Source organism: Xiphophorus hellerii, chromosome 23 (assembly GCF_003331165.1).
Source record: "Xiphophorus hellerii strain 12219 chromosome 23, Xiphophorus_hellerii-4.1, whole genome shotgun sequence".
NCBI lineage: Eukaryota > Metazoa > Chordata > Actinopteri > Cyprinodontiformes > Poeciliidae > Xiphophorus > Xiphophorus hellerii.
In genome coordinates, this window is record NC_045694.1 from 7,001,690 (window position 1) to 7,028,508 (window position 26,819).

Consider the following 26,819-nt stretch of genomic DNA (forward strand, 5'->3'; position numbering starts at 1 on the left):
GTTTCTGGAAACAGAAAGTTATGGATTACCAATTAGAAGTTCCTCAAAAATTAAGATATTTATTAAAATGCCTGCAATACAAGTAGATGGAGGCATGATTAATTTTTTGCACACTTTATTTTGCATTAAAAGCACAAAAATGTGCTTTTAATGCAAAATAAAGTGTCTAAAGTTACACTTTACTCTATAATGAAGTGTAACTTTACTAAAATTAACTCGAGTTACTGCCTCAAGACTAAGATTGAATGGGAAAACTGAAACAAAGGATCATAAAATGTCACCACTTCAGTGCAAGGGGAGGTTTTTTTTTGTATTTAAGATACAGTAGAAACAGAGTGAAGCGTGTTTCCAGCTCTCTGACCACCGGTCTGTAAAATTAGGAAGTAGCAGCAGGTTATGGTAGCAGCGTTCTTACGTTTTACAAATGTGTCAAGTAATTGCAGCCCATCTTGTTAAAGTTAACGATACAGCGCCTTGTTAAACATGACAAACTGCTGCAGCTTCGGTTGCAGAACGCCACGAATTAAGAGAAGAAACAAAAAAACAAAACAAAAAAGGTGAAAATCAACAGTTTATTTTCTCTCTTCAGAGGAATTAGGTTGTGGTGACGAACGTTTACATGAACTGTAACAATACCGGGAGGAGGATTTCAGTCTCCTTCACACATAAAGGAGACGGTACTATTCCAGAGGCACTAATAAAATGAAACCCGGGAAATGTTTTGACTTAAATCAGGGGTGTCCAAACCTTTTGTCACATGGGCCAATCAGCAATAAACTAAGCAGTATTTAAATTAAACAAAGTAGTCAGATTTGCTCCTGAAAAATGATGTGTAAATTATTCTAGATCCAAAACTTAAAAACGGTTCTGCAGATTTTCCTTACCAACAATAATTATGTAAACTTTCCAGGTATGAATTGAAAGAAAAAATGAATAAAATCAGGATTTAGGCCAATCCCATTTTCTTTGAAAATGCTTGCTGTATTTAGGTAAGTTTATTAAATCAATTAGAAGCAGAGATTTGAGTGAAACTTTTCAGTAAAAGTTTCTGGTTCTTGAAGAGAATGGAAAAAGCATATTTACTTTTAGCAAATATTTTCTATAGTAAGAAGATTTTACTTTCATTTTGTCATTTATATCTTTCTTGAACTGAAGTCAGCGGCCACACACAATCAGTCCAGGGGCTGCAAATGGCCCCCGGGCCACACTTTGGACACCCCCGACTTAAATAAAAAATAACACAATCAGGATGATGACCGAAACAAAGTGAAGTGCTTCCAACACGGCACAGACGGATACAAAACTACAAAAATAATGCAAAATCGAAGGATTAAAAAATACCTATAGAATCAATCATTGGCAAAAACCCACCAAAAGACAATTTGTTTGAATATCAGGATTCTCCTCTGGGCTCGAGTGCAATAATCTGGCATCAGATACACTGTAACTATATATGGCTTACAAGGTAAACAGGTCCATATGAACTAGACATCTTTCATTAATCAAAACTATGGTACAGCAATATATTGGCAAAGAAATCTAAAAGATTAAGTAAACTTTATGTAAACAATGGCATACCACTGTACAGCTTATCCTACCATGGTATTTACACGTCAAGTACTTGTACTAGCTAATTCCCAGGTACAAAGAGTTAATATAAAGACGAAAACAACATGGAGGGGGAGACGTATGCTGGGCGCTAGGCAACCGTCTCGTCTACCTGCTAAGAACTGGATCCAGCCGGTTCCAGTTACATCGATTTATACTTTAATATCTAACCGTACATAAGGCAAGGATCGTCACGGAAAGGTGGAGGCATCACATTCGTCTGCGAGGAAGGGGTCACTGGTTTACCAGGCTGAAGGTTCTTTGGGGTAAATGCACTTTTCAAAAGTTTTACTTGTTTTAACACATGAGATAAAATAAAATCAGAGTGCAACAACATCAACAAACGGGAAGAAAATGTGCAAAATCTGCTCTAAAGCAAAGTGACAGTGTTGCAAATTGTTTTGTACAAAGTACAGGGAGATGTACGGGGTCGTCACAAGAGACGCCAGACCCTTATTCCAACATACTGTGTGTATATATATATATAAACATACATATATATACATACAAGGCACTAAGGATAAGATTGAAGGGCCGTCCATCCGGTCTGATGATGTTTCCTCAGTCCGGCCGGAATATAGGATATTTAGGAAGGAATTCTATAAGAATCACCTGCAGAGAGAAGAAAACGGTTTACAGGAAAACGGCACAACACTCTAAATATTTTAGCTTTAAAGCAAAGTGTAAGGAACGCAAAGTGGTATTTATGCAGCCATGCTCAATAAATTAGAATATCATCACCTTCATATAATAATGGCCGAAGTTATTTTTTGCCAAAAGTGATTTTTTTTTTCTCATAAAATATGTTTTGGAAAAAAAAGAAAAGGCGGTAAGCATATAGAAATATTCCTACATCCTGAACTGTTTTTCAAAAATTATTATTTCTCACATTTTATTGTATTTTGTTGGGATTTTTTGCAATAGCTCAACACAAAGTAGTGAATAATTGTGGAGTAGAACCTGGTTTAGTTGTGTTTATTCCCTCCAGGTGTAAATAATTTATTGAACTAAAACTTAAGACATATTTGCACATTTAGAAAGTCAAAATATATCTAATTTGTCTTTGCAAATTAAATAAAAGAATAAAAATAAAGGCTATCCAAGTTAAATTAAAAGATAAGTAGACAGATAATTAATTCCTTTGGGGTTTCCGTCTCCCACACAGCATTCTTAGATTTACATAAAACACTTAAACATCAATATTAAGTCCTTATTGAACTAATCTGTGCAGAAAATATAAACATTTTGTAATTAAGATTAAATAAAACACCTTTTGTAAAAATGTTTGGCACAAAACTTTTCAAAAACTTGGTTCAAATTCTGTAATAAAAAATCTATTAAGCACCTTTTGCTATCCAATTATTAATCAATTAATTCAACTTACATTGACAAGTCACTCAGAAAGTATTGAGTTTTTTACATGTTGACGTTAGAAGTATTTTTTTAGCTGCAGTGTTTACTAAAGGAACACTGTTATTACATTTAGGGCAAAAAAGTGACTTATTAGTTTATATCTTGTATAAAAAGGACAAAATGCTAATTTGTTTTCCAATTCATCATCAGATAACTAAAAAAAAAGTTGCATCTATGCTGGATTGTTTTGAAACTGATAACACATAAATCTTATCAGCTAATGTTCATCGGTGAACTCACATATTCCATCATGTTGCTGCTTTCACATTTTCTCTTGCTGAGCTTCCAGTGCAGCCCTAGCTGGAGGGAGAACAGAGGAGTGAACATCTCCGCCGCTCTTCAGCAGAAACAAAGACACTCAAACACCCCCGACCGAATCACACACACACACACACACACGCACCCACACACAAAGAAAGGAAGGAGAATCTGTCTGAGATCTCCTCTTTAGCGTCGGGGGAATTCAGGAGCAGGACTGTCTGGTCTCGCGGAGGTCAAGCCGTGGCCAGACACCCCGAAGAGCTTCCTTTATTTCTCCGCACGGCTACTAGCTGTAATTTGTTGCTGTGAGACAAAACAAAATTAACACGGCCTTTTACTGCCGACCTCGCGGCCCTCTCAGACCTCTGTGGCAGACCGCAGTTTGCAGAACAGGTTAATGATCATTATCCGTCACGATGATGCTCAGCGTGCAGACAAATCACGCACTTCCACACAACAGGCAAATGTACAGGTTGACATGTGTCTCACCTTGTGGTATAATCGGTTATTTTCCCACTCTAACAGCTTCTGGATTGACCGTCTTGTCTTTGGAATAAAAAGAAACAAAAATGAAGAGATGCACGTTAGACGACATGAATCACAGGTCAATCAAACGCTCCAACAGGTAGGAGGAAACTGCCCCCACTTTCAGGATTTATGGACTGAACTAACCAATTTATCGGCCAGTAATTTCCACTTTGTTGTCAGTAACACAACCTTTAAACGACGCCACCTCGGGCTGGGAGAGAGAGAATCGCTAAAACATGAACACGAGCCGTTATAACCATCGTGGATTTAAAAATCAAACCCTGAGAGAAAACACACGTGATTAGGCCTGTCGCAATAAGCAATAAATCAATTAATGGCATGATAAATTAGAACAAACTCAATCATTTCTATTTGTATAATTTATAGTTTTTGTATGATTTATAGTTTTTCTGTTTCTACCACAAACTGAATAACAAAAGTGTTCAGTTTAAAGTTTCGGTCTAAACTAGTCTTTTTTGTTTTTTGAAGGACAGTTTTGTTTACAGAGACTTCTTCATTCATTTTATTTGTTATTTTGTTTATTTATTTTGGATATTTAAAATGTATTTCAGTTCCAGTGTTAAATGTTAATTAGGATTTAGAATATGTTTGTGCATTTTCATGCTGTTACCATTATATTACTTGAAAATGGTTTCAAACAGACAACATTACGGTTTATCACAATAACTTGGGGGACAATTTAATGTAACAGGCCTTCGTGTGACGATAAAAATCATAAGAATAAGAGGTTTCCTAAAGAAACTAGACCAAAGTGTAAACTTACAATAAACTTACATCGAATTAATGATATAGTTTTGATCCAGTTTCTCTTCTTGTTGTTTTGGTTGAACAAACATTTGCGTTAACGAGTAAACAAGTCGGTTCTCCATCTCTGATGTCCAGCGGACTCATCAGCGGTTCTTTGTTTGGGATTGTCACTGTGCTTTCTGATTCAACGGGCTGCGTTCTCATCACACGCTGTGATATCGGGCCAAGACAATCCAACATGTTGAATTTTAGATCGGAGCGGTCCCGACGTTCTACCGACTGGAGCCGATCAGCCTTAACCAGAGTTGGGAAGCAGGCATTACAGTACATTTACTTGAGTACGTTTTTTGAAAAAAAAATTACTTCCAGGAGTATTTTTACTACGCTGTACTTTTGACTTTTTACCTGAGTACTTTTGAGTAATTTTACTCTTACTTGAGTAAAATTTCTGGATTTTCTACCCACTGAATGAAAAACAAACATATTTTAACAAAAGATTCACCAGACACACACAATGCAGTTTTTGTAGAAGTTTCATAAGTTTTTTTTTTACTGAAATAAACTGATGTGGAAAAATTTTCTTTTGCCTGATTTATTGTTATTTTTTGTAACTTATATGAATTATTGTCATTTTGGTTCTTAAAATACCAAATATTCCACTTAACTTTATATTTTGGTCCGTCTGATGAGGTAATTTCTAAATATTAAATGACTGATGACTTGATCAGTTACTCGGTATTTGAGTAAACTTTTTACCAAATACTTTTTACTTCTGCTTGAGTAAAACATGTTGAAGTAGTGCTGCTCTTACTTGAGTACTATTTTTGAAAACTAAATGCTAAATTATGGGTTAACATTATCTTAAGTTTGACCTAAGATTGTCGGAATGAGAAAATCGGGAAAAAAATCTGGATAAAAATCCTGCCGGATGGTAAATGAGAGCTGATGTCAGGCTATTGGAGTCGGACTTACTCTCTTGTTGAGGCAGATGACGGGCCACAGACTGCAGCCCACCGTGCAGCAGCAGCACAAACAGCCGCAGAGAAGCCACTTCACATTCACTGGCAGGTTCTTCTTTAAGCAGGCGTTCACTCTGCCGATGCTGGTTTTGAATTCCTCTGGTGCTACCTGGAAAAAAAAAACAATTATTTCAAGTATTGATCATTCTGACGATTAACCGGATGAAGAAAAATGACATGTCCTCCAGATTTGTCATGCAAGATTATTTTAAACATTAGAAGACGCAGAAAAACTAAAAAATGAATTGTTCTTTATGCAGAATTTGAACGACATGAAACTAAACTATGCCACTTGGGAAAAAAAGTTTCTTTAAAATCTTAAATGCAAAATGAATTTATTTTTGTAAAATATTTGCTTAATTACGGCAAATAAGCAATAAACAAATAAACATTCTGTTTTAATCAATGTTAAGTAAAGTTCATGCTTCATGTACACCTTTTGGAAAGAAAGAAAATAAAAACCGCTTTCAGTTCTGGATACTTGTTGCAGTTCATCTGATAAACAATAAATAAATAGATGTTTATTTGACTTCAGCTGTGAATAGCTGCATGTAAAATGATGCTTTGCTACACTGTTTTGTAAAAAGCAGTAAAATAATTTCGGGGTTCTTCCTGCGCTCTGAACGCCACGGCGCTATAGCTGAGTGGAGCTGTTTTCAGAAATTACTTAGACTTATTTATTTTTATTTCTTACTTTTGTAAAGAAACGAGATGTTAACCCCGTAAGGGAACATCTGGAACAGATGACGTCGAAAAAGTACAGAAGCTGGTGCATTCAAAATAAATTAAAATAATGTAAATTAGCATAGCACTATAAATTAGTTGACAATTATTACAATAATTCATTAAGATTAACCGCTACAGCACTAGAGGAGATGTGCAGCTAAAGAACAGCTGAAAGGGAGAGGGACAGTGCAAGTGTCTCTCAGTGTTGTTGACCTAAAAGGTGCTTAATTGTGCTGAGGAAGGATCAAAGAGCTGGAGAAAACCAAAAGGGTAGATGTTTGCAGATGTTGTCCAGAGACGGGATCTCTTTATTCTACACCCAGACTTGCTAACTGAGCTCCAGACTGTTCAAGGCAAAGCAGGGAGTCAAAGGAGAGATAAGCTGAGAGCTTGTGGCAGCACTGGCCAAACAACTTGAATGGTTGCTCATTCCTCGCCGAGTCTGTACGCCATAAAACAGGGGTCGTAATCTTTTATGACAGGATGCAAAGGTCTCTTTGCAAACAGCTAAAGAACTCAGAATAAAGCCCAGCAGGGTCTGATCTGCACCCTTCAATCATCATAATTGTGACCTCATCCATCACATGTCACCCTGGGTCACAATACTGAAGGTGCTTTTTATGACCCTACACTTCCCTCGGCCTGCTCTTCCCCCCGCAGCCTTTTTGTGTTTCAGTGTCCGACCCAGGAAGCTCCCCTGTCTGCGGCAGAATCCTCATTTCATTATTTTATCACCTGGAGCTCGACCCTCCGAAAAAAAAGAGAAAAAGAAACAGATGATCCCCCTGCCAGCCGAGCACCAATGGACGGCTTACTCATTTACAGAGCTGGACAGCAGCACATTCAGGCTCTTTTCTGCCGCGCTGCCTATAATGCATCTGCATCAGATCAAACCAACCCAGGAAACTTTGAATGGGCCGTTCTGGGGAAGTCAGGGCCATTAAAGGCCCAGCAGAACAAAAGATCCACTGCAGCTTTAATTGCTTAATTCATCCCGGTTGGGTTTGAACAGAAATTCATGAAAGAGTGTAGTGTATAAAAAAATAACAACAACAAACCGTACCTTTCCTGTGAGAACAGAGGGAAATTCTGTGTCGAATCTGTTGCTTAATCCAAACCTGGAAAAAAAGAAGAGAAAAAAACATTTGACATGAGAGCTAAAACATAAGAAAGTTGGTGCAGTGATGATTATAATAGTTAACTGAATCATTTCTGCAGCTTAATAATGTTAAAAACAGAAAACATGAACAACAAAAACATATTTTTCCTCATTAGATTAATGAGCTTGTTATTGTACTTTTCAATCATTTACTCAAATTGCAGAAAATATTCAGTCATGTTGCTAAAGATGAACCAATACTGCCATACTGCGCTGCCAACAATAATGATAAATTATCCCAGAGGTTATTGCACTAAACAATATTTTGATTTTGAAGCCATTTTCAAGTAATGTTATGATAATGGCATAATAACGCAAGAACATATTCTGAAAGATCAACAAACTTTAAATTCTGATGAGTATTTAACACTGGAACAGGAAGATATTTTAAGTATCCAAAATAGATAAACAAAATAATAATTAAAATGAATTATGAAGTCTCTGTAAACAAAATTGTCCTTCAAAAAAGGGCAAGTTGAGACCAATGAACCAAACCAAAGACTTTTGTTATCTAGATTTTGTTAGAAAAAGAAAAATTAACAATCATGCAAATGGAAATTATTGAGTTTTAATTATTGAGCCATTAATTGATTTATTGCGACAGGCTTGCAAGACACACTCCTTCCAAGAACTTCTTTACTGTCATCTGTCCGCAAAATATTTCCCCCAAAGTCTTGAGGATCATGACAATATTTTTGACAAATGTAAGCTGTACTTTTGTGTTTGGTTTGTTAGCACTGTTTTTGTCCTGGAACTGTCCCATTGATGCCATTTTTGCTCATTGTTGGATGAGGGTAGTTTTGGTATGTCACCACTCCTAGGAAGGTTTACTGTGGTTTAATGTTATCTCTGTTTGTGTATAATGTCTCTCCCTGTGGTTCGTTGGCCTCCCAAGAAATTAGAAATGGCTTGGTAGCCCTTTCCAGGCAGACAGATGCCAATTAACTGATGCTTCATCTGTTCTTGGTATTTTTTCAGCCAATGTCAAGTTGTCAGATGGGTTATGTTTGAGTAAAAAAAAAGAATATGGTTAATAGCATAATTTAATCAGGTTTGTTAGTTTGTCACCAGGCTGGTTAAATAGCTGTTTCCCCTTAATTTAAATAATTTTATAGTTTTAATGGTCTGTGTCTCACATTAAAAACTGGTAGTATGATCTGACATATTTAAGTGTGACAAAAAAGGAAAATCAGAACAGATATTAAAGGTGACAAATACTTTTGCCTCAGCAAGGCTTTTCTACATAAACAATTATATTCTTACTCACATATTTGCATGATAGACTAGTTGTGTCTGCAAATCTAACCACACTTGTGATTTGTTTTTGAAATGTTCTGTACCCCAAACAGAACAAACCCGCCCTGACAAGTTCAATAAAGTGACAGGGACTGAGCATATGAGGTAGATGATGCAAAAAGAAGATGAAGAGGCAGCCGGTAGTGATGACCAGATGCTGAACTGAGATGCTTTTTAAGCCTTGTTATCACTTAATCAGAGTTTTTTAAGGTGCAACAGCCTCCATCAGTTGTCCAGCGGGGTGTCTACTCAAAGCCTTTATATTTAAACTTTTTAAAATGTCGGAAAAACTGACAGATAAGACACTCAACTGATAATGTCAGTCCAAAACATTAGATTGACGGCTGCTGCTCGGTGATAAGACTTCTAGCTAACGGTTAATTTCATGTAAACATAACTAACTGGAATACCAACTGCCGGTCCAGGTAACGGTTGCCATGGTGACAAATAGCCGTTACTTTATTGCGCGCTAAACTCCGCGACTTGACAGATGTTCAACTGTTTCTGTTGTGTTTTTGACGTTAGCTAGTAGTAGTAGCAGCAGGCTAGCCTCAGCTAGGCAGGCTCTGTGGAAATAACAAAGCGAGCCCCTCACACAGACAGGAGAAACAGGAGCACGGCGCGGCTTACACGGTGATGTGCCCGGCCCCTCGCATGATCACGGGCTCCGGACAGTATCTTTGTAAGTGCTCCTCGCTCACTACGTGTTCATCGTCTTCGTCTTCTAACTCATAAATGGTATCAAAGTCCGCCATGTTGGGTTGTAAGACGCTCATCATCGCCCCGCTGCGTCCAGATTTACAAGAGCTGGAACCTTGTATGGCAAGACAGTTTGCCATGTAAGAGGCAGACTTGGATCTTTCAAAGAAAAAAAAGATTTTAGAAATATCCTTTATTGTCCTACTGTGTGGGAATTTGACATCAGGAAGATCACTTTAAATGAAAAAAAAAACAATAATAGCAGGCTTAGACAGACTTATTGAGTTTGTTAAAGTCTTACAGCTGCTAGGAGAGGAAGGATCTGTGATAATGCTCCTTTGTGCACCTAGGATGCATTATTCAATCACTGGAGAAACTCGCCAGTTCAACAATAGCTTCATATATAGAGTGGGAGACATTGTCAAACAGTGATGTTATTTTAGCCTTTCAGTCTCCCACCAACTGCAACATGTCAAGGCAGCATACTAGCGTAGCGCTAGCATTTCTGATGATGATGCAAGCTGGACTCAAGGACACCTATGCACTAATACTGAGTTTTTTAGGATTACATGCTTACCACGAGAAACCATTTCTCATAAAATCTACCAGCTGATTATCACAAACAAATTTATTAAACTTAAATATAATATCATCTGATAATGCAAAGTTTACTATGACCTTTTTAGTGAATATCCCCCAAATAATTCCCAATATTCAATAACACTCATTATACACTCCCAATTTTTCAACCAAAGTTAGAAGTTGTGGGGGAATCTACATTTTATTTTTTTGTCCTACAAAAAAACATTATTCATATACAGCAATAAAATGTTCTTAGTAATGTTGTCATGTACAAATAAAGACCATATAGTAAAATTATTAAAATTTTCCTTATTTTAAATGTTAGATGTGTTTCCATGTACTCATTTTCCAAATACAAACTGCCTGTTTAAACATCTTAAATAGTTATTAAGGGATTACACTGTGAAACTTGAAACAGCTGGAATTTGTGGAGTCGTATTTATGAAAGAAATCTTGAAGTATGTAGTACATTGTGTTTTCTGAAAACAATTACTAGTAAAAGCTACATTTTAGATACCTAACATTTATTTGGCACTTCAAACATCACCAGTGCTGCTCTAGGAAAAGAGGATGTATTTGTGACTTAAAACCTGTTGTATTTTATTTCTAAAAATGAAATTATTTGCCACTGGAAAAATTACACTAAAGATACAATACCCTCAAATGTAAATGTGAACTCTGGTAAAAGATCTATCCAAAAAAAGGTGCCAGATGTCCTGGTGAGAGTTTAGATTTGTTTCACCTCCATTACCAATCCCCTCGCTCTGTGAATGTTGAAAAGATAAACTTTGGTCCTGGTTTTAGTTGTTTTAAACGTTATAATTCTTTGCTCTAATTCAATGGATACAGAGACAATTATCTGTTTACTTGTAAGCATCTGTTGATTTATGAAGACCAACACACATCAGCCTCATTTCAATATGCTCTCTTGTCTTTCCCACATTGAGGAATGACTAAAATAAATTGTTTTAGTTTGTTATGTTGTGTCAAGGTCATATTTGTACTCCTAAAGACCACAAGCAGAAATACCAGAATCCAATATGGCTGCCATGCATTTAACACAGGGAAAGTTACAGGGACAAACTATTTTCTTGTACACCTGATTGATTGTATCTAACTAAAACAGCAAAAGCATACACTGTGCCATATTTTAGTGCATAGATTGAAAATAAATACATTCGTAGTTAGCACATTAAGATTTTCAGCTTGCTTCTAGAAGGCATTCAGCTCTGGTGTGACAACATTCCTTCATTCCAGATCCAAAAAACTGTCTCATATCTGCAGTAGCTTATAAAGAATTTAAAGAGCTCTATGCAATTCAAATAAGCTTTACCACTTCACAGAAAGAAGTCTATAAGGTGAGGACATTCAAATCCGCTGCCAACATTTGGCCATCCAGTCAAGTTTACCCTCAGGGCAGACCACAAGATGCTAAAAGAAGTATCCAAAAACCCTAAAATGTTATTAAAATGTGATTGTTGAAGTACATCTACAATCAGAAGCAGATTGCTCAAGTTAACTTATCCAATTAAAACATGAGAACCAGACTGAGGTTTGCCAGGGAGAACAGAAACAAAACCCAGTACGTCTGGAATGATTTTCTTTGCACAGATTAGTCTAAAATTATTCAACATAAACCAAACATCCAAGGTAAAGAGCCTCATACCAACTGTGAAGCATGGAGGTGGAAGAGTCATGGTTTGGGAATGCTTCTGCTGCAGCAGGAGCTGGCAAACTCCACATTACTATGATGTATTAGAGGCTTCTCAAGGAAAAGATGAGATTAAAGCTGAAGCACATATAGACCCTAGAACATCACAATGACTCAAAACATGCAGAGATTGCCACTGATTTTAGGGTCACGGTAGCTTTTTCCTTCAGTTACAGTTTTCGTTTTTTCATAACTGGTGGGAAGGTAATTTTAATAATATTTTAACTTAAGAGGTCTTTCAAACATGAACTTTCAAAAAAAGAAAGAAAAAAAAAAGCGATTAGAGTTGATTTGATTATATGGTAAAATGGCCTACCATAACCTCTTGCAACCAGAGCTGAAAAGTTTTATCGCCTCACCGCGCTGGGATTTACAAGAGCTGAAAGTGCTCGCCGTCCATCGTGACAGAAAAACTGTGGAACAATCTTTTAGAGAGTTGACACACGGAAGCCCTCCACTCAGACGTAATAAATTAACCCATTAAATTCCCACAAGGGAAAGGCTGTAGATCAACTTATTTCTAAAATAACAAGCTGCAGTTAACACGTCAAATGGGAAAAAATGGAGCATGAAACACCTCGAATAAAACCGAATCTTACTTCTAACAGTGAAATCGCACCTTTAACATTGGCAGGAACATTTCTAGACTTTATAATCTTTAAAATTGAATTGCAACCTCTATTGAACCTCAAATATGCTAATTTCTTTACACCGTATTTGATTAAAAATCACTGATCAGCGAAAGATGCCTCGCCATGTAATGTTTGAATTTATTGGATTTGTTTCTCCGACTTGTTTTGGCCAACTGAAAATAAGAGTTCAAGCATAATTTAGGTTAGGTATAACTCTGTTATTTATAATGAGTGTATAATTTTTTTTAAAAAAAAAGGAAATAAAAGGTGATAAATTTTGTACAAAAACACTTTATTTACATTTATAAAATTGCCATTAGACGACAATATACCCGCGTCATTAAAAGCTGCCGTTGTGCTAAAAACAAGTGAAAAATGATTTGTCAAGTAAACGCATCGGTTCAAACTTTACCGGAATGACTCTTTTCTTCTTAAATTTCATCAAGCACATACACTTCCTCACAAACAAAGCACCATATTTATATCTTATAAACTCACAAGCAATTTAAAGATTTTTTTTTTTTTTGTTTTTTTGTTGCCTTTTTTTTTTTTTGGAGTTGAAAATTTTTTCCCACTTCATTAGAACTATTCTATTAAAAGTAACATTTCAAGAGCCTCCAGCATGTCGTTGTAATAAAAAAACCAAAACAAAACAAAACAAAACGGGTTGAGAGTTCGGATCCTTCTGCTGCCCATCAAGTGTCCCGCATGTCAGCGTGTTGGAGTGCTCAGTTTAGGAGAGATGGCGGACCGGACGGTCCACATTTGGACTGTTCTACTGAGTCACAGTCACCTGCTGGATATTCCTGATAGACGGCAAGGTGTTCATTCCCTGAGGAGGGTACAGAGAGCCGTGGATCTCCGTGGGACTGAGGGAGCCCGGCACCGGCAGAGGGCTCACCGAACCCGGGTCGCTGTGCACAGACCCGCTGCTGCCGTCGGACTGACCCAATTTCTTCTTTATCAGCTTCCTCTCTTTGGCTCTGCGGTTCTGAAACCATATTTTCACCTGAGAAAAGACACAAACAGTGAAATTCAGCACTAAAAATATTATATTATATTATATTATATTATATTATATTATATTATATTATATTATATTATATTATATTATATTATATTATATTATATTATATTAGTAGATAGGTAACTCGTCTTCTTTTGAACATCTAAAACCACCTTATATTTCACTTTACATTTTTGTAATCGAATAAAATCTACTTGTCGCTTGCTAATATTAATATTTATTCAATTAGATTGTTACATTTCCTTCTGTTTAAATATAGTAAAAAATAAATTTGGGTCTTTGTGTAAACTCCAAATATTTTAGTAAGATTTTCCAAAGTTTTTGATAAAGTAAAACAAACATATACATGCCATATATATATATATATATATATATATATATATATATATATAAATATATATATATATCTATCGATATCTCAACTCTGCTCCTACTTGAACAGTAGTCAACGTAAAACTTTACTTTTCTCATTTTTGTGGCTTAAAAGGGATTTATATCCCATTTTTGTCAAAAACAATAAACAAGATAAATCCTAATATCCAGTATGTTTAAAGAAACAATACCATACTCTTTTAAGGCAGCATTTTGAATAAAATAAAAACAGATGGATATTAGAAAGCATGCATTTATCATAAAACTTAAAAAAATAAAAAACTTGCACAGGATGTAGATGAACAAATGGAGATTCTCAGAGAGGACGTTTTTTTTTCAACGAAATAATGTAAAACAATGTTAAAAACAACCTTCATATTATAAGCCATTTGTTTTGAAACTTCTCAGACAGTTGAATAATAATTCCCTGAATTTTTAGAGGAAACTTTGCCATATTTTATTAAGTCTTTAAAAATAAAATAGCTGAAGTACACCACATCTGATGCTAATCATTTTCCAAGCCTCTTCTAATGTCACATTTATCTAAAATCTGTAAAAAAAAAAAAAAAAAAAAATTCTGCTTCTCTGAAAATAAACTAAGTAAAATCCGAAAAACAAAGTATAAGATACAGTTGTAAGAACACATTTTTGTGCTATGAATTGGAGAAATGCCACATTATTTTCACATTACAGCCAATATTGTCAAAGTCTTATCACCTTTTTATCAAGCTTTGGTAATAATTTATGACAAGACATATTACACCTCTTCCGAATGGATCAACATTACGCATGAGAGTATTTTTTATGCATACCTGTCTTTCCGACAGACCCAGGTTGACAGCCAGTTCGGATTTCCTCCTGATGGTGATGTATCTGTTGAAGTGAAACTCCTTCTCCAGCTCCAGCCTCTGGTGGTCTGTGTACACCACCCTGTATTTCTCCTTCGTTCTTGTTTTACCTGAGAACAAGACAAATGCATACGGTGAGGACAAGGCGGCTTTATTTATTTATTCGTTTGTTTGTTTTTATCTGAATGGTCGTGAGTCTGCAGACAGCCGGTTGGGCAGGCTTGCGTGTCTGGACCGGCCAGGCCTATCTGAGCGCCGCATCGTTATTCAGCCGCGTGTGAAATCCACATCTTCTCCTCAGATACGCAAATTGAGCTGCTTTTGATCTAGTTCTGATGACAAAGCGAATTTCAAAGAACCAGGTCTCGGTTTTCCCTTAGTTATTAAGCATAGACTGAGGTTAGGAACAAATATGTGGAAATGAACTGTGAAACAACTGAATTTATTTTATTTATTCGTATTTAAATTGAGCTGTAAAAGAGAAATTAAGTAAATTCAAATGTAAAATTTGAATTTTACATTTGGAAATATTTCATATTGAGACAGTTTAACAATCTGCTTATTTTATTTCTGCATAAACGCTCCCAGCTGCGTGTGTGTGGAAAGAGCCGAGGAAAAGTGACTCTTTCTGGGTACAGTAGTGACTCTGGGGAAGGAATTTGGCGCATATCAAAGTGGATATGACTGGTAGCGATGGAAGCAGCAAACAATGTAACAAGGAAGTCGGGCTCACAACTCCCTCCAGGAATGATGACATTAACATCACAACTGGGCACGACGCCGATTCCTCACACCTTTTTTTTTTTTTAATTTCCACCCACAACAACAGAGAGTATAGTTGGCAAAGCTGTAGGTTTATTACATTTATCACTTATATTCGTGTCCATGAACACCAGCTAGATAGATTTATTCTCGGGGATCATTTTAGAGGTTATGGGAGATGGCTTGCGTCTGCGTAAAATCCAAATTTATGACGGAAAATGGAGGTGTACGTCTGTCCAAGATGACGCTCTCACCTGTAGAAGATGCTTGTGCTGTTTTGCTCATCCACTGGTATGAATTGCGCCTTTCTCTCTCAGGAGAAAGCTGCGCAACAGTAACGTTGTCCGGCGGCGGCTGCAGCACCGCAGCTCCGGGGGGGTGCATGTGACTGTACTCGGACGAACAGTAAGGAACTTGTCCAGGAGATGAGTTGTTCATGGGGGGAGGAAGATTGTTAGGAGGTCCAAGACTATATGGAGCACCCCATTCCTCTCTCGGGGCGCCATATGAGGGTCCCCAACTAGCCCCGGATTGTGCGTGCGTGTCCATGTTTGGCACATGATGGTATCCTGTAAAGTCGGGGTACTGTGGAGACGAAACGAAGTTCTGTGGAGGTAGATTGATGCTTGATCTTCTTACTGGTCCTTGGTGATACATTCCGCTTTCTTTATCCAGTAAGTATCCAACGTACATGTTTTGTAAAAAAAAAAAAAAAAAAAAAAAAAAGGTTGGAAAGTTTTTCTTTTCAGCAGCAGAGGGGAAAATGCAGCCAATCTCACGGCGACATTTTGACCCTGCCAACTGTTAGAGTCGATCCCTGCGCTCTCTGTAGTCCAAATGGGCTCCCAGTGTGAAATGCAGTTTGTCTCCAGCTTTACATTATGCGTCCAAATGACAAGAAGCTAAAGGTACACTGAGGCCTGCCTGACGTCGACCAACTCTTCGATCCTCGCAGATTTACATCTAAATGGAAGTGACCGGTGCTGCAGGCCCGAATGTCCCTTGCGTCTGTCCTGCAGCGCGTCATCCCGTGACAGTGGGCCTATCCCGAGCACGGGTTATCCGCTCCATGAATAAATTATCACCAGGGCCTATCAGCTGCACACACGGGCAATAAAACCGGCCTGCACGTCCACACACGCAAACAATGAGGCCTGTGCGTAATTACGCACAGATTAACTTTTACAATAAATAGCTTGTTAAAATAATTTACCTTCGTTACTTAGGATTGGTGACTATTTAAACTTTTATCACTCTGAATTAAAACGAAATCATGTTTGAAATTTTACTGTGGGAACCGTGACCACGCTTCACACGTAAACCCGGACTTATTTGTCAGGATATTCACTTGCAAACGAGGTGCAAAGTATGAGGGACTTTTTCTTGTTTCGTATTCCGTTCACACCTCAAGGTCGCACTTCACAGCTAATTCCGGTTACAAGGAAACTCCTGCAGCCCCCTCTCCTCCTCACAGAGACAAACAGTGGTCGGTGGCACCATCGGTCACTGCTGTCCGCTCAAACTACTTTTAAAATGGAGCTTCACTAAACAAACAAACAAAAAAAATGCGTTTGAATTCAATTATCGACTGAAACATACAAGCACATTTTTAAAAAGGTGAGCATTAATCAGTCATATTATCCTTCTTTAAATCACGGTCTGCTTGTTTATTGGTCACAAAAAGTTTATGAGATAGTAAAAGTGAGATGCTGCACAGAAGCATCTTTTAATAGAGCCACGCATCATTTTCCTTTTTGCCATTTTCCCACAATTTTCTTTCATTGTTAATTACAAAATAGCTGCACAGAAAGCATAAATGTGCATTTTATAACTAAAACTGCAGAATAAAAAATTCAAATAAGACAATTTTAACAATATAAATGTATTTTCAATGTATTTTTCGTCCAGCCTCTCTCATTTTGATAGATTGTGTTATTTTGTAATCAGGGTATTTTTGCAGTTTTCACACTTCGTGAAGCTTTCTGGACCAAACGATGCCCCCTTTTGCTGACTGATCACGGAAGCACATTTTATAGTCTAACAGGCTCACATAGACGTTGATGAAAGGTGGAAAACATGTTATTTTAATTTGGTATGTTTATCTGAGAAGAACCCCAGTTTAGATTTACAAAATCTAATTTAGATGAGCAAAATCTAAATTGGGGGGTCCTTGTTAACCTCCACTGTCCACTCCCAGTCCAGTCCAACACTTTCCAACCAAATAAATAAATAACAAATAAATAATGGTGGATTTGTGCACATTATGCATTCAGCATGTTTAGATGTTAACAAATGTAACAAAAGCCTGAAAATGATGTATAGGACTTAAAAATACAGGAATATCTCAATAAATTGCATTATGATAAAATAAGTTAAAACTAATTTGATAATTAAATTCAGAGAGTAAAACTCTCAGGAAACTTTAACAGCAGTGTTTTTGGTATTGTGGACAGTTCCCAAGAGCTTCTGGGGGAAAAAAGCCCCTTGATGTGAAAGGTGTCATGCATGTTCTGCATTCATCTGTGTTGTTAATGCTCAGACTCTGGCTGCAATCGATGCCTCATGAATCTCTTAAATGGTCTTTGTCTCATAATCCTCTAAACGTTTTTGCTTTTGCCTGGAAACTTTTTTTGACAAAGTTTTTCCTTCCACTAACTTTTCAGTTAGCACCCTCGGATACAGCAGATGGAAAACTGGTATTCCTTCCCCAGCTCCACCCTTCCATGGTCTGTGAACTGCCGTTAATATCTGTTTTCATGTTGTTTTCAAGAGAACAAGACAAACACACGGGAAGGAATATAGCATATACATGTTAAATTGTTTATACTGTTTATATTTCTTATTATTATGAATCGTAAAATACTGTATCATTGTTTTTTCTTTCTTTTTTGTATTACAATCCTTTGGTTTAGTTAAAGTAAATTATTTTCTGTCCGTGAAGAACAGTAAAACAGTGCAACACTGCCATCAAGTGATCAAATTAAGGCACTGCAGAATGTCTCATTTCTAATGTCCAAAACAGAAGTAGATCTACTTCAGTGCAATAACTTATTGTGAAACATCAATCAATGGAATGGAATAATTACATGAGTAGTTTAATTAACTTTTTTTAAAGTCGGAGCGCCATTCTCCTTATTTAATGTATTTAAACACGCACCATTTCGAAATATAGTTCCCACAAGTATATCTGAACCGGAAGTGATCCGCGCCACCTTAGTAGGCAAGCGCAGAGCAAAACGTAGATAAACCATGGCTTCCCGACCAACGAACAGAAAAAATATTGAAACTCTTTACCAGCGTGCGAGAGAAATATATATCAACAAAATCGCTGCTGTCGGAATCGACCCGTATGAGACAGAGAATGAAAACATTAGAAGATGGGTCCAAGCTGCCTCGATCTCTTACTATGACGTAGTTCATAATGAACTGGAAGAGTGGCAGTGTTTAAACTGCTTTTAAAGGACGTACGAACTCTTCCTGTGAATAGCAAGGTTCTGGTGACCGGCAGAGTAAGTACATGTAACATACATGTAGGCTACATGTCCGTGTTAGCGTGTAGATAAAAGCTACCTCAGCTAAGCTAATTTTGCTAGCTTGGCAGTAAGTACGACGGTAAGCGCTATTTATCTTAGCATTACAGAGAGGTGGTAGAGTACTCAAGGATTGTAATAATAATAGTTGTAATGTACTTAGGTTGTTTGTAAATTAGGTATGAACAGGCGAGAGCTCCGCTTATTGTTGTCATAGCAACTCCTTGGCAGCTGCCTAGTTACAAATTTCACAGAAGTGTGACGTCACATGACCACCATAGCCGTGTCTGCATCATTCCAAAGCAGAATTTGTAAAAAAAAAAAAAAAAATTGTAGGTGAATTACATCACAGCTGTGCTGACGGCGTGATGTCACGTTCCGCCCTGTTACGTAACAGGTGGACGGGTTTATAAGACTCCTTTAGCTAAAATTCTCCCACATTCAAAGTCGGTTCTAGTGGTAGCAGATTCTAGTGTTCGCCAGCAAGATGGGTTTTTCAACTGTACTGAGAAATGCGCTCCAGGTCATAGTGGACGACTCTGTGATTCCTGCCATCGATGAGTTTATCCACTGTATTCCAGAAGGAAAGTGGGAAGATCTGGCATCTGGATGTCCAGATGTAAGCATCAGAGAACGGATAGCAGATCTGGTGCACTACATGACACAGGTCTGTTCAGATGTGGTTTTGGACATCATCAAGAACTGCCAATACGATTACAAAGACTTGAAAGCAATAATGGGCAACATCATTTCTCAGGCTTTTGCTCGAGTCCTGGACATCGAAGAGCACTTCCAGACAGAGAGTACGGAGATGTTTAACATCCTTTTCTTAAAACATGTAATATCGGCGGCAACATCTCCTTTGGACAAAGAAAACCCCACACAGTGGCTCCAGGTGAATGTAAGATTTAATAGTTTGATCCAACACGTCACCATCTTGATCCAGGAACTTCTGGCAATGAGGAGAAAAATCGAGAATCTGAAAAAGTCAAAACTTTCCTCAGAGAAATTCTCAGACATTCCAGTGGATGGGGTGTCTGAGAAATACAGGAAAGATACAGTTCGGCTTTTCGTGAAGTCGTTGATGTCTAGAAGCATCAAGAAGGCAAAGACGTGTTGCTTTCCTGATCACCTGGAAGCCACGGAGGAACGAGTTGTGGGGAAAATCTGGGCGAGAGTTGAGAGACAGGAATTTCAGATTAAGGAGAAATGCATTCCTCGTCTGTGCCAGACAGTTTTCAAGAACATCACTGAAACTTTAGGCTGCTCCTCTGGAAGGACGCTGGCCCTTATCGAACATAATTTAGTCGACAATGTAGTTGTGTCATGTTTTGAAAATGAACTGAAGAAGCACCAGGAAAAGAAAGGCAATTCTTTCAGAAGATTCTTTTCTCGTGCTGTTAAAACATTGACACACACTTTCACTAAATAAGAGACCTGGAGAAGAACACCAAGAGGAGGTTGTTCCTCTGAAAAAATAGCAATGAGAGTAGAAATAATTGCACATTTTTCTCTAGTGCTAAGAAGTCAGAGGTAAAATTTGCTACATCTTTGATATAGATGTATTTCAAGGAAAGACTCACACAGAGTGAAAGTAGCTATTAGAAAGTTTATGGAGGATGAGCATGACGAGGTGATTGGCTGGACAGGTGAGATGAAGAGTCTTCCAGTTTGAATTTATGCCCAGACTTCATTTTGACCTGCAAAGACTCATGAAGAGAGAAAGTGGTTTTCAGAAAGTTTATTTGACAGATAATCGTTGGCTCTTTGACCCCGGCAGAAGACGTGGCTCATCCTCTCTGGTAACCTCCGTCAGAGAGGATGAGCCGCTGCAGAGAAGGATTAGAGACATTTGATTTCCCTAAAAATCAAATGAAAGAGGGAACCGGGACCGAGTTAAGGTCGGATGAGATAAAGAATGCTTGAGAAGATGACCAGAGGAAAAGACAAGCGTACCTGCAGAGAAGAATAGGTATAGACTGCTTGAGAATCGAAAGGGAAGAAATGAGCTGAATGAGCCTGCAAAGGTGAGTAAAGGGAAAGGTAAATGGGTGCCTGCAGAATAATAATACGAGAAAAACTGAGATGACGAAAATAGCAAAGGGACAATGATGCCTTCGAGGGTATAAGGAAGGTGCATGTAGAGATGTCAGTAGGGCAGTGTTTCTCAACTCCTGTCCTCAGGCCCCTCTGCTCTGCATGTTGTAGATTATTCCCTTCTGCCACACACCTGTGGGTGATTAACAGAGGTCATGCAATCATTTGGATCAGCTGTTCTGGAACAGAGGCACATCTAAAACATGCAGACCAGGGGGGCCTGAGGACTGGAATTGAGAAGCACTGCAGTAGGGAAAGATAAGAATGCCTGCCAAGCCTTTGAGAGGGACTGCAAAGGCATGAGGAGCCTTGCAGGGCGTTGGTAGAGATGAAACAAGAAGCTTCATCTCCACCATCACTGAGATCCTCCTGATCAGAGCAGAGAAAGAGGAGAAAGTGGATCCGAACAGCAGGAGCTTTCTAAATAAAAAGAGAAGAGGAGGACGGAAAAAGAAGGAAGGCCCGGGATCTCTACAAAGAGGCATCATGACCTTACGGCAGATTGTAAGGTCATGGGAGGTTGTGTAGAAATCGCCGGGCTTTATGAAGGATTGAACCCTGATGATCGGAGAAGAGGAAGATGAAGAGTCTTCCAGTTTGAATCTATGCCTCGGCTTCATTCAGCTGTGTGAAAAATGTCAATTTAGTTAGAAATTGATTTCTTTAAAAATCCAAAGCTGTTTTTTATTGTCATTGTGAAGCTGTGTGAAGTATTCATTTTAAGATACAAAATTACTTTTTTTCTCTCTAAATGGTGCTTTCACCTGCAAATAATTTGCAAATAATTGCAAATAATTTCACCTGCAAAGTTTTTTTTTATGACAGGTGTTTGATTTAAAACAGTGTTTTATGCATCTATTGCAGAAGATAAAACAATAGGGCATGGACAGACTTAATAACTTAAGTAACTTAAGTTAATAAATTAAGTTATGTTAAGTTATGAAGTTAACTTATTAGCTAAATAAGTTATTATTGACTCATTAAGTTGATAAGTTAGTTTTAACTTAAGTTAATTACTTAAGAACTTGTTAATGTAAATTATTAATAACTTATTATTATTAAGTCACATATACTATTAATATTATATATATAATATTAATAGTAAATGTGACTTAATTAATAATAATAAGTTATATATAACTTAAGGTATTAAGTTAACTTAATACATTCAGTTATTATTAACTAAATATTAAGTTAATAATACCTGTACAGTATAACTTATAGATGTTTGAGAAGTGACCACAGGAAAGGAGGTAAACTAGTAACTAGTATCTGCGTCAACTATTTGACGCAGAGGTACCGGTGATGAGTTTTAATATCTAATGTAAAACGTCTGCATAGAAAGACGTGGAAACACGAGCCAAGTACTTTGCTTATGGGCTGTTTTACTGACAGCAACAGACTCAAATATTCTTTTTTCCTTTAATTGCTTACAGTTTTTGTTGTGTAATATATTCCATCAATATGTAAATTATTGCTAGAGATAAACATGAGGAAATGTTACTCTCAAAGAAATGTATTACAGAAAGAGAAAATATGTCATCATGTGCTTGTTTGTTACTTATCGGATTCAAAACATGTGTGAACTCCACATAAAATTTGTTATCAGCAAATCAAATAAGTAAACAAACTAATTAGTAAACAACAACAACAAAAAAGCACTTCTAGAACATTTTGTACAGTCATATTTTAAAATAGAAAAAAAAAAGAAAACAACAACCAGTTGGCCGGAATGGAATTTACTCATACTGACGAAAACAAATGATTTTCTGAGAAATATTTTTAGATGTGGGTATGTGGGGTTAAAACAACCCCAAACAGTCTGTGTGCTGGATGTTACTGATTAAATAAAGGAGTTGCAGCTGTCTGGCTCGCTGGTGGAAGACGTTACAAGGCAGGGGTGGAAGCCTCGGTGGTTTTGGCTGTTCATCGACGTGGTTGGCCGTAAAAATCAAATCATCCGCAGACTTTCCAGTTTATATGTCTGTTTGTAGGGGAAGTATTTCTGTTGCAGCAATTCGGACTTTATTGTTTTTTGTAAATATTACATTTGAAACTTCTTTATTGTTGAAGGGAACATCTGAATCTACCTGTTGCTTTACTAACAGGTTTGTAAACCAGAGATGCAAACAGATTAAAACACCTATTAATATTTGGTTATTCTTTGAGGTTTTTTTTTTTTTCTGTTTCTGCTACCTGATTGGGATTCAGAATCTGATACAAATCTAATAAAACTGAACTTTGATTATTTAATTTGTTGTTGTGATGACTCTTTAAAGGGGCAGTTTTATGTAAAATCAACTTTCTGAGCTTTACATTATGTTATAAAGTTATTCCCTCATCAAAAACCTTCCCTTTAGTGTTGCTTTGATTTTTTCATGCATGTTTGAGAAATTCTGTCATCTCCATGGCAACCATTCAGCTGTAAAGAACACCTGGGTGGACCTAGCTCCGCCTTTAAGACGCAGCTCCTCCTCAGAGCTGAAGTTTCTGCTTCACAGAGCAGCCCTCACCCAATCAGCTCCTACAGACTAGCCAGCAGCAATTAGCAAACACCTGGTGGAACTGCTGTGCTCATTATAGGAGCCACTTCTCAGTGAAACGCTGGTAAAAATGTTGTTAAAGGATTAATAGAGGAGCCATGTTGTGATGACTTCCTGAAGGCGGAGTTTAAGAATGAGCAGGACCTTTTAAAGAGACAGAGGCCCAATTTCAAGGGTTTGAATTTATTTAAGTAATATTTGTGGATTATGTGTCTGGAAAACACTTAAGACTGCCCCTTTAAACTTTGCAGATGTAGAAACATTTGATGCTGAAGTTGAGCTGTTTTTGCTCCCACACATACATTGCGCAGTGAACACCAGTTCACCCTATTGTTTACCTTCCTGGTAGGGGGCAAAGGAGGCGTACTGAGTGTTCCTGCACCAGCAGGACCTAGGGACCAGACGCTGCAGCCATAGTGGCATCATTAATGCAAACATGATGGAGTTGTGTTGTTGCTCAGATGCATGTCTGCAGTGTTAATGCCTCTCTTTCTCTCTCTTTCTTTCTCTGCTGCTTCTGTCTGCATGTTTGGTGAATTTAAACAAAATGTGCAGCAGCAGACCCTCATGGTCGTGTTTCCAGCCTCAAGCCGTTATTGCGCGGTGACTGGCGATCCCTTCTCCTTTCATCCTTGTTGCATCCAATTGCTTTGCAGTTATGTGGCAGAAACGACCATAAATCTGTCAGAAAGGAAATATTAAGCAGTTTGTTTGGGTTAACTGATGCTTCATAAAAATGCAGCTTGCTTTAAAGTTTTTTGAAATATTTTTTATAAGTTTTGGTGACAAAAATATGTTCTTTGGGGTAAAGTATTTCTGCAGACACAAGAAGGCAATCAAGAAGCTTTAAAAGATTATTTTTGAAGTTTTGTTCACATTTGACTGATGGATTGCAGTGCAGATCTTTGGTGATGTGTGTGGTTGGATCACACTGAGTTGGATAATTTCTTTCATTACTTGGTTTCAGTTTTTGGTTTTCATTTAAAAGTATTTGAAACAAGAAAAGTGGGGCTTTACAGGAGTTGCAGATGTTTGAGCTGCATTATGTTTCCTCACTGAGTAAATATCATCTCATTCAATCAATCAAAGCAAATAGACTCTTAAAATACATAAAAATAGTATAAAAATACCACATGGTAAAGGCATAAATATCATCCAGTTACTAGAATCGGTGTGTTCCTGCTCAAAATAATGTGCACCGGAGTTAGTTAATTTAAAAATGGACAAAATGTGCATGTTTATTTGAGCATTGAAAGAACTCACTATTCATAATTAGTGACCGTAGATTTTGTTGAAATCAAACTATTCACTAAAAATGAAAAAGAATCTCATATCCAAAATCTTAACAACTATTTTGGGTCTAATTCTAATCTAAATATTTAATAAGCTTGAAATAGGACAAAAATAACTTTCAAGTAATTTTCCAGCAAGATATAGGAGCTACTTTTAAGTAAATAATTCATTTATATGGATTTTTAAAAAAGTACTGCTTCCACTGGCAGATTTTTTCACTTACAAGATGGAAAAAATGTCAAGTACTTTTTCATCAATATTGAGGAATTATTTACTTAAATTAAGCTTCTATATCTTGCTGAAAAGTTAATTGTAAGTTTGTTTTGTCTTATTTCAGGTGCACTAAGATATTTGCATTAAAAACTGGACAAAAATACCAGCCAATGAATAAAAGTGATCCAAGATCAGCCAGACACAAGAGTTGTGTTAATTAACTCTGACATAATTATTAAATTTGGATTATTTTAAAATTTATTAACCTTTATGGTCTCATTTTTGTCGAACAAGAAGCTGCAGCTGGCCTTCGTGTGAATGTAATGAGCAGCAATCTAGAAAACATTAATTTTGGTTGAAATAAGTTCATTTGGGGGTCATGTTGTAAAATTCAGGTGGCCTGCAGAAATTGGCAGGAGAGCAGAGAGCCTTTAAAGGTCATAGGTCGAAGTACAAGATGTTGTTCTTGCTTCAATCTCCACAGATGTTTTTGTACACTGCTGATGTTTTTTCCTTTTTCCAGATAAACTCTTTATTTAGCGTAATGAGTTGTTGCCTCGGCTACCTGAGGCTGGGTTAAAGTTTGGAGTTTTCATGGGAAAGTACCAAACTCATTGTTATGAATTTAGGTGAGAGGTGTGAACGTGGTTAACCCGCCGCTCATCTGCCTCTGTGGGATCTGGGAATGTCATTGTGTGGGCGTTTCTGTCTCCAGGGAGTTGACGTTTAATTTTCTTCCTTTCATCCTCTTTTTTTAAAAAAACATTTTTTGCATAAAAAGCCTCTGTTAGACGGAAATACAAGCCGCATCCCAGATGTTTCTCTTTCACTTCTTATTAAATTGTAACTTCAAATGTTCTCTGAATTCATTAATGGTTCCTTTTGTGTGATTAATGGAGTGTTTTTGCAGCTCTGTTTGCTTTGGGAAGAGGCTGTGGAAGCGGTCAGAGGGAAGTGGGAGTGGGGTGAAGGGGATCATGAGTGTTATTGTTAAATGAGGAAAACACAATCAAACGCCTCACAGCCAATGATGATCACTTACTAACGTAATTGTCCTGCAGGCCACAGGATGGCAGTGCATTTTAGAAAAAGGCAACATATCTTCTAACTATTGTGAAGACACCTTGGAGGAAAATAGTCAGTGTAATTTTAATTTATTTTTTAAGTGCTGCTGTGCTGTCGAGTCAGATGAATTCCTAATGAGAAATTATATATTTTTAGAAAAGCAGACTAAAATAAAGATTATGTTTGTAGATGGTTTTTATTTATAATGGCTTTACATTTCTCTTAAAAACTTTACAATACTTGTTTTTGGGCTGATAAAGATTTCTTTAAATGATTCAATTTGAACTATATTTATTGTTAAACTTTCATATAATTATTATTATCAGGTTGAATAATTTTGTAGTAGCTCTACATCGACATATTTTACTTGAGTAAAAGTAGAAAGTAGCTGTTCAAGAAATTACTCAAGTATTTGGTAAAAAGGCGACTCAAGTGATCAAAATATCATTTAGTATTTAAAAATTACATCATTAGATGGACCAAAATGACAATAATTAATATAACTGACATAATTACATAATAACAATTATATCAACAAAATCAGGCAAATAAGAAAACATTTTTCCAGATCAGTTTCTTTCAATAAAAAGCTTGTGAAACTTTAACAAAAACTGCCGGTCTGTGTCTGTGTCTGGTGAATTTATGGTTAAAACATGTTTGTTTTTCA

At 37.0% G+C, this 26,819-nt stretch overlaps 2 protein-coding genes across 2 annotated transcripts; both read right to left on the reverse strand.

Moving 5' to 3' along the window:
- Positions 1-557: 557 nt before the first annotated feature.
- On the reverse strand, positions 558-9,569 carry chic1 (cysteine-rich hydrophobic domain 1). The gene is made up of 6 exons (XM_032555554.1): positions 9,409-9,569; positions 7,387-7,441; positions 5,551-5,706; positions 3,772-3,828; positions 3,262-3,321; positions 558-2,220 (listed from the first exon to the last, which is right to left on the reverse strand). Exons 1-6 carry the CDS (start codon positions 9,555-9,557, stop codon positions 2,170-2,172), a joined length of 528 nt encoding a protein of 175 aa, XP_032411445.1. The 5' UTR covers positions 9,558-9,569; the 3' UTR covers positions 558-2,169.
- A 3,110-nt stretch (positions 9,570-12,679) lies between these two features.
- On the reverse strand, positions 12,680-16,393 carry cdx4 (caudal type homeobox 4). The gene is made up of 3 exons (XM_032555471.1): positions 15,666-16,393; positions 14,614-14,759; positions 12,680-13,411 (listed from the first exon to the last, which is right to left on the reverse strand). The coding sequence occupies exons 1-3, from the start codon at positions 16,102-16,104 to the stop codon at positions 13,178-13,180; spliced, it is 819 nt and encodes a 272-aa protein (XP_032411362.1). The 5' UTR covers positions 16,105-16,393; the 3' UTR covers positions 12,680-13,177.
- Between the last annotated feature and the right edge of the window lie 10,426 nt (positions 16,394-26,819).

What these genes read in the sequence shown, in the direction of transcription:
- chic1 (XM_032555554.1), bottom strand. Translation starts at nt 9,557, where the DNA reads ATGATGAGCGTCTTACAACCCAACATGGCGGACTTTGATACCATTTAT. An exon ending in ATAACCGATTATACCACAAG is followed by an intron (nt 3,322 to 3,771) that starts GTGAGACACATG and finishes TTCTCCCTCCAG; the next exon opens with CTAGGGCTGCACTGGAAGCT. An exon ending in GCAGCAACATGATGGAATAT is followed by an intron (nt 2,221 to 3,261) that starts GTGAGTTCACCG and finishes TTCTCTCTGCAG; the next exon opens with GTGATTCTTATAGAATTCCT.
- cdx4 (XM_032555471.1), bottom strand. Translation starts at nt 16,104, where the DNA reads ATGTACGTTGGATACTTACTGGATAAAGAAAGCGGAATGTATCACCAA. An exon ending in AGCACAAGCATCTTCTACAG is followed by an intron (nt 14,760 to 15,665) that starts GTGAGAGCGTCA and finishes TCTTGTTCTCAG; the next exon opens with GTAAAACAAGAACGAAGGAG. An exon ending in TGGGTCTGTCGGAAAGACAG is followed by an intron (nt 13,412 to 14,613) that starts GTATGCATAAAA and finishes GTCTTTTCTCAG; the next exon opens with GTGAAAATATGGTTTCAGAA.